Source organism: Mauremys reevesii, linkage group 2 (genome assembly GCF_016161935.1).
Source record: "Mauremys reevesii isolate NIE-2019 linkage group 2, ASM1616193v1, whole genome shotgun sequence".
Classification (NCBI taxonomy): domain Eukaryota; kingdom Metazoa; phylum Chordata; order Testudines; family Geoemydidae; genus Mauremys; species Mauremys reevesii.
The window spans coordinates 59,234,205-59,244,921 of NC_052624.1; the positions used below are offsets into that span (position 1 = coordinate 59,234,205).

Sequence of the window (10,717 nt, forward strand, 5' to 3'; positions counted from 1 at the left end):
GCAGAATGAAAATATTAAACACATGAATGATTTGAAAAGATTTTGGCAGGGTAAAAAGTATTTACTCAGTTTCTTTAAAATACATTCTTAGATGCTATTGTGTGTGATGTAATATTTGTGAGTGAGAGAGAATTTAATGACCTGGTATAAAGTTTTTATTAACATGAATATGGGATGTTTACTTCTTCACAAGTACTGCAGCAAAATGAGCTTCATAAGTCAAGTGGCAAAGACTTTATACTACATAACGTCACCGTGTATTATGATTTGTACTACAAGTAAGAACTTGCCGGTCTTGAAATAAGGTGCATTTCTTTTCCCCCTTTGGCCTTTTCAGTCACACTCTGCAAGCTAACAACTGCAGGGGCTAATTTCTAATATCCAAATATGTCCGACAGTTTCCTAGTCTCCATTTTATTTAAATGAAATGATCTACCATCTATTTTGTTTCTTTCCCCTTAAGTAAGTTTTAAGTAAAAGCAGGGATTGAAAATGATTGTCCTCTGCCAATGACAGTTTTATGATTCAATATCCTATAAACCATCATCTATATTTCATTGGAGAAATGGGGTTTTCAGCTTTAGCACTTGTCTGTAGTCCTGGCAGGTCATTGTATCACAATAGTATGATTTATAGAGAAACTATTTTGGAAAACATTTTAAAAATATATGAGCACTAGAGATGAGTGAAAATCTGAATTTCTATCCTGTGGGAAATTCTAATATTTCAACCTTTGTTTGCTCTGAAGTGGGATAAAATGTGAAAATATATCAAATTTTTTCACAGAAAGAAAAGTTTTTTTAGAAAAAATTCAATTTAGAAATGGCAAATCATTCAATTTTTGCATTTTTTCTCCAAACAAAATATTTTTATATTCCCAAATAATTGAAATATTTAATTTTTCTTTTGTTTAACTGATCTGAAACATTTTGTTTCTATCTAGTTCAACATTAAGCTGCATTTCCCTGTTTTGGAACATTGCCTCTCTTATGGGCCAGGCTCCCTGGTTGGACTACATCTCCCATGATGCAGTGTGATCTCCCCTCTGACTGAGTGGCATAATGCATTATCGGAGTCACATGGCTGTGGGTGCAAAGCAGAAATATTTCAATTCAGGTCAAACCAACCCAGAATAAAATATTTTGTTACTTTTTTCCCAATGGAAAATTTCAAATGTGCAGACATTGCATTTTCTGTTGAAAAATCATTTTATCAGAAATAGGACCAGATTCTTTGTCACAGCAAGGTCTGCACATAATTTAGGTGATCCAATTTTACCATCCCACACAATAACATTAGTCAGCATTTAAAAGTCACCACTGTACAGTGGGGTCTGAGTTGCTACTTTTTCCCCTCCTGTACTCAGAGCTTGCAATATCTGCAATGCTTCAGTTATGCTGTGTTGTAGACATTGACTTTTCCATCGTGACCACTATATTTATCCAAAGTGTCCAAAAATTCAAGCATTCAAAGATCTTAAGAGACTTATCGAAATTATCAGTTTGCTTTGTGTCAGATTGCTTTGGCCATCCATAAATATTTATTCTGGAAACCAGCATTCAAGTGTTAAAATGTTTTGAGTATTAAAGATAATTTTATCATAAGATCCTATCCAACAAACAGCTAGTTGGGATGAAGGGATCTCATTTGCCATAAGTTCTCTCCAGAGGCACCTTTATGGACTCCCGAGCATGCAGCTTTATTAATTATTATTATTTATTATTTGAGTGAGTGAGGTATAGGGTTTGCCACCCCCAATCCAAAGGTCTGACCTTCTCCCAGCCAGTCTCTGCTCTTGGCATTTCATGATTATTTTTTCCTTTAACATAAATCTTTTCTTTTATCAGGGACTCTCTAACAAAAGCCCCCCTATATGGACTTACCTATGGAATAGCCCAATGTGCAAACTACTATCTTGATGCAGCAATCTTCAGATTCGGGGCATGGCTCATTGCTAATTGTTATACAAACTTTGAAAATGTATTTATGTGAGTACACATCGGTCCAAAGGCAGTGATTTCAACACATGGTTATTTTGTATAGTCTAGTTACTGAGGCAATAGCGCAAGAGGTGTGTTGGCATGTACAGAGCCTGGCTCAGTTTATTTACTATGGAGAAACTTTTGCTGCTGACACTTCAAATGGTCTTTGTGAAATGCTTCTGCGTGGAGAAATTACATACCATTAGTCACCCATAAAAATATTTGTAGCTGTAAACCTCCATTTCTAATCCTTTGTGTGTAATTTTTCTAAGCCATAAAGTTCTAAAAAGTCACAATTCTCAGATTTATAGATAGTGTTAAGTCTGTTTGTTTTAAATAAGGAAAATAATATTTATAATTTATGAACAATAATAAAGTCTCTCTTTAAATGAACTGAAAGATATTTTGTGTTTGGTTTTCAGAGCCTTTCTTTCAATTCTATTTAGTGCTATGAATGTTGGGCAGTCCACTTCTTTGGCACCAGATTTTGGCAAAGCTAAAGTTTCTGCCCAACGAATCTTTCAGCTTTTGGATCGGAAACCCTTAATTGACAGCTATAGTGAAGAGGGTACAAAACTGGTAAGGCAATTCAGAAAGTCCTTAAAACGAACAAACCTGGTGGTACTGTATTGTCCTTAATTGTATTAATCTTGTTAAATTGCCTTTTGCAATGTCACAGAAGACAGGACCAGACAGGTAGGGTAAAATTTAACAGCAATAACTTAATATTTTATATTCTCTTTTTGCTTGAGAAATTAACAGAATACTTTTAAGTACAGTTCTGTTCTGAAAAAATGAGTGGAAGAATGACATTTCATTCACTGGTTCTATCCGTTGGGTGTATTCTGAGGCCTTGTCTACACTACTGGGGTAAGTCGACCTAAGTTATGCTACTCCAGCTATGTGAATAATGTTACTGGGTTCGATGTAGCTTAGGTCAACTTACCGCAGTGTCTTCATTGTGCTGCGTTGATGGGAGATGCTCTCCCATCGACTTACCTTACTCTTCTCGTTCCGGTGGAGTACCAGAGTCGATCAGAGAGCACTCTGCTATCGACACCCGTTGAACCAATTGCAACAGTGTCGATCTCCCTGGTAGTGAAGACAAGCCCAGAGTTATAACTGCTTTCTTTAGCAATACAAGTGTGTTTTCACTGCTTTTTGGTCCTGTAAACTATACATCTGGGGGAGTGTGAGTTAGATTCTGTCCCTTCTTGTGCATCATCAGCAGATGTGTTTGCTAAGTTCCAGTCAGTTACATCTGTGTAACAGAGAGTCAAGGTGGATGAGTTAATATCTTTCTTTGGACCAACTTCTGTTGGTGAGAGAGACAAGCTGTTGAGCTTACACAGCGCTCTTCTTCAGTTCTGTATAAGTTCAAAAGCTTGTCTCTCTCACCAACAGAAGTTGGTCTAATAAAAGATATTACTTCACCCACCTTGACTCTCTAATATCCTGAGACCGACACGGCTACAACCACACTGCATACAACATTTGTGTAACCTCATTCAAGTCAAAGAGGTTGCACAAGTATTAATGAGGACGTAACTTGGCCTGCAGAACCTTTTGTTCCTGGTGATTATATGTGAGATGGAAAGAACCCAGCTTGTCTCTCAAAGTCCAGTGTTGACAGTTAGAAACTCATCTTTGTATTTGTAAACTGAACACATTTCATATTGTCTCTCAGTGCTTTCAGTAAAGGCTTTTACAAGCAGAACCAGCCTTTCAGAAACTTGAAATTGCTTTAGAATTCTAGCTTTTGGATAGTGTCCTCGGTTCAGAAAAGGACTCATGCACATACTGTAAGTATGCCAGTAACTCATGTGCACAACTTTAAGTCACACATGTGCTTGACTACTTTCCTGAATCAGCTCCACATGCCCAGACTGCTAATGCTTCAGGGGAAATATCTTCTTGCGGATAAAGACGTTAATTGAAAGTGAAACCACTCTGGGCAAAATCCTGATGCCAGTGAAGCAGCTGCCTTTGACTGCAATTAAGCTAAGATTTGGCCCAAAGAGTTTAAACCTTGGAAGTCCAGTTCTCTAGGTGCTGTAAGAGCCCATTGTACTGACAGTGCTGGTATTGTGGTCCTGGAGCTGTCTGATCCCCCAGCCATCAGAGAAGGTTCCCATAGTCTCTCTTAACATCTCCTTCAGTCACTCGTGTCTTCAAGTCTTACTCCTTGCTACCTCATACTCAGAGCTCCCTTCCTACATAAAAGAGCCAATCAGCTACCCTTTCCCTATTCAAACCTACACTGAAAACATGGTTGTCCTTGAAAACTATGAATAATCCACCAAAGTAAAAATGTTTAACCCAATCTGAGATCTGATGTTCACCTTGTACTATGTTCATCCTGTGTACTGTGTGTTGAAATTACACTATTTAGAGAGTGAACTCCCAGGGACAGGAACTATGTTTTCCACACACAGTGATAGTGTCTGGATTATATGCAAGGATGACATAAAAGAGAGGTATTAGGGTTGTTTACTTACCTAAAGTAATGCTAGTCCTTGTGAACCAGGCTGAAAAGGGATGATATAAATGAGAGAGAGATGCAGAAAAGAACTACTCAACAAAGAGGTCCTGTACACAGAAGATACCAATCCATGTCACTGCATATTTAAGCAATAATAAACTGACAAAAATGCTCTGGGTTTGATAATACTATACCATTTCCAACTGACTTGTCAACACCTTTGTTTAAATGACCATACTGAGTTGTGTTTGATGCTTCTGTACAAGATAGACAGGTCTTCTGTCATACATTTGTATTTTCTACCATTTCCAGAGTCAGTTTGATGGCAACATTGAATTCAGGGACATCCATTTTGTATACCCTACAAGACCGGAAGCTCATGTTTTGCAAGGACTCAGCGTGAAGGTTAATAAAGGACAGACGCTAGCCTTGGTGGGGAGCAGTGGTTGTGGCAAAAGCACATCCATTCAGCTGCTGGAGAGATTTTATGACCCTATGGCAGGACAAGTGGTAAGAAGAGATTTGTGAAGCTGTTAACGCTTAGAGCTTATAGAACTGTTCTTCAAAGTATTTTACAAACATTTAATCATCCATACAACACTCCTTTGAGGTGGATGAGTGTTGTTACAGGTCCGGGAACTGCAGAGAAGACTTGGGACTTGCTTAAGGTAGAGCTGGGAGTAGAACTTTGGATCTTCTGACTCCCCGTCCAGGCTTTAGATCACTAGATTGCATCTCTTTGTTGATAGACTTGATATATTGGAGGGGCCATTAGAATATACTTCCCATAATGTAACCCTTGTCACTAGTCCTGTAGTCATGTTAACATGACACAACTTAAGGTCTAATTCATCACTTGATGAGACTTTTGATGCAAGTCCTATTAATGATGATGGGAGCTCCAAGAAGAATAGCCTAGAGATGGTGAGTCAAAGGATGTTTGAATAAATGCCCAAAGATGTGGATTCTTATTGGAGCTCTTCAACTGTCTCGGTCTAAGAAGCTCATGAACAGACTTTCTCATGAGATCTCTGGTCCCTGTCATCATCAGTAAAGATGGAAATTCTGTGGGCACATCTCATTATAGATTGGCAATTCCACATCTATTACGGAAGCTAGCAGAGCAGATGTCCACAAAAAAATACTTCTGGGAGGAAAAGGTTATCTGAGCTTCTTTTGAATTTTCAAAGAGTTTTGGTTCAGTTCAATTTTGGATGAAAGATCTGGTCAACTATTATTTGATCAGAAGTGGTTCACTTTACTTTTACTGTAACTCTAACACAGGTCAGAGAATTTTTACAGATTCGTGTTTCACATTTACATTGTACGCCTGAGGAGGAGTATTGCATTCTGCAGGGAATGATTTTTCCCTTTTTCTGTTTCTAGTTTGCAGATAGATTCGATACCAAGACTTTGCATTTGCAATGGTTAAGGTCCAAATTGGGTATTGTGTCCCAGGAGCCTATTTTGTTTGACTGCAGCATTGCTGAAAATATCCAGTACGGAGACAACAGTAGGGTTGTCAGTCAGGAGGAAGTTGAAGAGGCAGCTAAAGCAGCAAATATTCACACCTTCATAGAAAATCTCCCAGAGGTAAATGAAAATGTCTTTCCATTCTCAGTGTGGGGTAAATATTGACTGTGACCTATCTAAGCAACTCCCATTAATGCAAAACAATATGCTTTTTGGTTTTTTCAGAAAAGCTTATTTTCTTCTGGATACAGTTCTCAAAGAGGAAAATAGGAAGCTGATGTTTAAAAATGTAACTTGCAATGTGTATTAACACAGACGCATTCATAATTAGCTAATTCAAATGCAAAATCTGAGCTCCAGTTTTCTTGTTTTCCTCTACCACAGTGATGTTATATAACAACTATAAAAGAGACATTTGATTCTAAACCTTTATTTTCATTTCCTCATAAACTTTGTCAATTCTTTTTCCTTTTTTGGCTGAAACTTTCTCTAGTTTTAGTCTTATCTGAAAGGTAAAATGTTTCAAGTACATTTTAACCTTCATGTTTGCCATGGACTTAGTTCTCAAAGTGAAGAAAGACCTTGGAAAAGCCCAAAGAAATCGGGCTTCCTGTAAAGTTGCATGGAATTGAAAATGAAATTGAAAATTGAAAAAAAACAATATTCCTTATTCATTACCACCTAGTTTTTGAAAATATACTTAGAAGAAAGTTTTGGATGTGTAAGAAATAAAGGGTCACCTCCTGAGTGTGCGTCTCTAGGGCCTTGAAATTATAAAAGTCTCTATATGTTTAAGTACAGGTGTCTTTGACTAGACACATCAGCGGTTGCATCACTTGGGAGTTAATCTTTTTCTGATGCTGAAATGAATTTTCTTTACAGAACAGTTATCAATACATGTAGCTATGGAAATGCATTTTGATTCAAACACTTAATAAAATCTTATTAAATTTTATTTTTTATTAAAAACAATTACATTATTCTTTTTTCTTTCACGGTGGAAATGCTTAATATAGTACATTATCTACTATTAAAAATATAACTTTCTGTTACTAACTTTCCTTCACAATGAATATTTACTTATACAGAAGTATAATACCCGAGTAGGTGACAAAGGAGCACAACTTTCTGGAGGTCAGAAACAAAGAATAGCAATTGCTCGTGCTCTAGTTCGTAAGCCAGCAGTTCTACTTCTGGATGAAGCCACATCTGCTCTTGACACAGAAAGTGAAAAGGTTAGTAATATGAATTCTACCATTTGCAATACACACAAAATTACAGGGTTCGAACGCTTCACTGCAAGAACACAGGCGCTCCATCTACAATACAATTTTGAAAGTTCCACAGAACAATCCTTAGCTCGCTCTTTGTCTACGGCCTGCTTTTGCAAGGTGTAGAGTGCCTTCAGCTCCTGCTGTTTAAATTGGGAGCTGTTCGTAGCCAGCAACACTTGGGGCTTGAGACGAAATGGGATTTTCAGAACTCCTCAGTTCTGGCCTGCCTCAGTTCCTTCAAAGTCAGTTATGAAGTCAATGGCACTTTTTGAATGGGTTCACAGTTAGGCCAATGCTGAGCACTTTGGAAAATCCCATTCACAATTAGCAACTTTGCGTTTGAGACAGGTGTCTTCAAACAGTTGACTGTGATCTACTAGAGGAGGCTCCTTCCTCTTCCCTTCTGCCAGCAGCACTAGCAGCAAAGTGGTCTCTTTCTGCACTATTTCCTGCTCTGTCTGGGTGAACAGGTGTTGCTACAGAGAGCAAGAGGGATCCGCTCTGCCAGTAGAACTGCTGGCTGTCAGGACAGAATGGAACAATGAAGAAGCCTCTGTCCACTTCCCAGCCCTTTGATCCATCTGCATTCAGAGGGTAAGAGGTGACACACAGGAGCAGCTGCCTTGGAAAAAAGGCTTCAGCAACACCTCCTACCTCTCAGGAGATGTTGTGCAGTGAAGAGAGAGTAATTAAGCTATCCCCTGCTGCTCAGCTGGCTGAGCTTCCTCACTGCATCCACCATCTCCAGGAGAGGGGGGAGACTCATTAGGGACGAATAAACTGTTCATTTGGATGGGGATGCAGCAGAAGTGAAAAATGCCACCATGGAAACCACCATCCAGTTGTGAGCCAGATGTCAGGATCCTGAATTTTGGATTTTTATGGCTAACAAGAAGTGTCTGGCATTGCTGGTACTATCAATGAACATGCAAGTTTTAGTCATGTCTATGTATTAGTCATGCCAATATCACAGATAACTGATCTAAGTTTTATGTTGGTCCACACTAGATTCTTATGGACCTCATTCTGTTAGCCTTTGTTCATGAGAGTAGTCTCAATGACTTCAGTGGAATTACTCACACAAATAAAGGTTGTAATATCAGGCCCCTCTGTTTGAGGCCTCCTTCATGCATGGGAAGTCCTGACTCCTAAACCCCAGTGAGGAACACCCAAAGGCAAAGGTGTTACCTATGAAAGGGAAGATTCTCCAAGTAATAACAAGTTTTTCACTGCATCTGTCTACAGATTGTCCAGAAAGCCTTGGACGATGCCAGGAAGGGTCGAACCTGCATTATTATTGCTCACCGCTTGACGACCGTCCAGAACGCTGATGTCATAGCAGTGATTCATAATGGAAAAGTAGTGGAACAAGGGACGCACAGCCAGCTGCTGGCAAAGGAAGGACATTACTATGCACTTGTAAATGCACAAGTTTCTCATTAACATTAATGTTACAAACTAATATATTTATATAAATACACACACAACACACAGCTAAATCATACTAAGGATGCAGCTCATTACTGAGATGTCTCCAGGTTCAAAACACAGGCACGTAGTAAAAAACAGAGAAGAGACATTTATTTTTTCCTTGTCTCACAGCTTTAGTGTTAATTAATCCTATTGGTAAAATCCTTTGGGGCGTGTTGGTTAATTTTAAACTGCTTTTATATTAGTGATTACAAGCCTTTCATGGAAATATATATTGACAAAATAGATCACAAACTGTTTGTTTATAAATTATTGTTAAAACCTGTATTATTGACCTAAGAGAACTTTCTGGTTCTTTTGAAACCATTAAGGCTATTTCAAAAAGACTTAAAAATAATTATCATTGGCCCAATGACCATGATGGCTCCTTTTGGAGCTGATTAATGTCAACCATGTAAATAGCTATTTAACAAAAAACTGTGTGTGGGGGTTTGACCATATGAAGTTAGATTTAAACATTTTTTCACCTTTTTAATGGAGTTTTAGAAACGATCGATCTATCTATAGTCATAACGGTTTACACAGCTCTGTTATAATATTTTATTATTAGAGTGTTGTCCCTTAATATAGTCAACCTTAAACAACAGTTGAGGAACATATCTCATCTACTTAGTAAGAGAGAGAGAGACAGACTCGGGCAGCCCTGTTTTGGGTTTGCTTTTGGCAAACTCACCTTTTGGTTTGCCAAGGACAAAATCAAAACCACTTTTGGTTTTTGTTTAGTATTTACACCCTACAGGAGCTTGGAATATTTCACACTTTCAGATGCCTCTGCTTACTTGTAACAGACAGAAATTAAAAATAACTGTAATGTCTTTTGCCCCTTTGTTTCCCAGCTTCTAGGTCTATGAGGGAAACAAAATATAAAAAATATATAAACTTTGCTCTCAACCTCGCCAAAATACATGTGGTCACTCTTCCCCATTCATCCTCATCCCCAGTCAGCTTTTCTCAGCAGCTACCAGGAAGGGCTACTCCCACTATGGGCCATTGAGCCTCTGTAGACACATTGGGAAGGGCTGGTCAGTTTCTGCTGGCACCACCATGACGTGTGCAGGAAAGTGACTTTTCACTTCTAGTTATAGAGAAATCAATGGCTGTTCTCACAGTATTTCCCCATTATCCAAACTGGAATCAAATGTCTCCCTTTGCTGGGTTTTGTTTTTACACTGGAACCAATTGTTAAGTCTGTTTACTGTAAAGGTGAAGCCTATAGTAAAGAATGTGGAAAATCATTCAAATATGACACAGAGAGGATTGCCAAACTTACTTTATTTTAAAGCCACGTAATGTATGAAGTATAGAACATCTGTAGCTAGTTAATGGGATCTCATAATCACATCAACACAGATAATGTAGAGTAGAGGCCAAAATGCTTCACTGCTCAATCTGCTTCCAGTCTGATAACTTTGAACTTGTTTTAATAGAGCTGGGCAAAACATTTGAGGAGACATGCACAATTGGACATTAAAGATTTAGAAAAGGGCTTTGCTTCGGTCACCGACAGTACATATGAGCTGCCACATCCATTAGACATGTGGTCCCATCTTAGAGAAAGGTATCAGCATTACATATAACATACAGGAAGATGATTGTATGTACGTCATTCTTGGCATGTTGCTTAACGTTGTTCATCAGTGCATTCTTCTGTGGCAACAGCCAGCCAAATTCAATCAAGTCTGTATTGCTGGAAAAATGATTTTGAAATAAAAGGCCTGGAGGTGTCAAGTATCAGATCATTCTTTAAAATATTGTGGGATTAGAAGTTGCTGGGGCCAAAACAACCAGCTCTTGCTATTTAGTGTATTTTAGTCTATGCTGGGAGTGTGCGTTCAATGATGATGCTGATCTTCTGTGTGGAGAAAGGACATGGCTCTGTGGCTGCACCTCACATCCTAAAAAATGAATCTGGAAAACCTCCCACTGTATACATCTGGCCTCTTCACTTGTATTTCGAAGGAGGAAATTTAACAGGAAAATGGCAAATACGATGAAGGTAACATGGGTTGGTTCAC

General features: G+C 38.5%; 1 protein-coding gene across 1 annotated transcript in view; it reads left to right on the top strand.

Moving 5' to 3' along the window:
• LOC120396980 (ATP-dependent translocase ABCB1-like) overlaps positions 1-10,416 on the top strand; it is a 45,945-nt gene extending 35,529 nt beyond the window's left edge. The window contains exons 20-25 of the mRNA XM_039522289.1: positions 1,848-1,988; positions 2,405-2,561; positions 4,777-4,974; positions 5,851-6,057; positions 7,026-7,172; positions 8,457-10,416. Coding sequence (XP_039378223.1) covers positions 1,848-1,988; positions 2,405-2,561; positions 4,777-4,974; positions 5,851-6,057; positions 7,026-7,172; positions 8,457-8,654 — 1,048 coding nt within the window. The 3' untranslated portion in view covers positions 8,655-10,416. The remainder of the gene's footprint in view (positions 1-1,847; positions 1,989-2,404; positions 2,562-4,776; positions 4,975-5,850; positions 6,058-7,025; positions 7,173-8,456) is intronic.
• Positions 10,417-10,717: the final 301 nt, after the last annotated feature.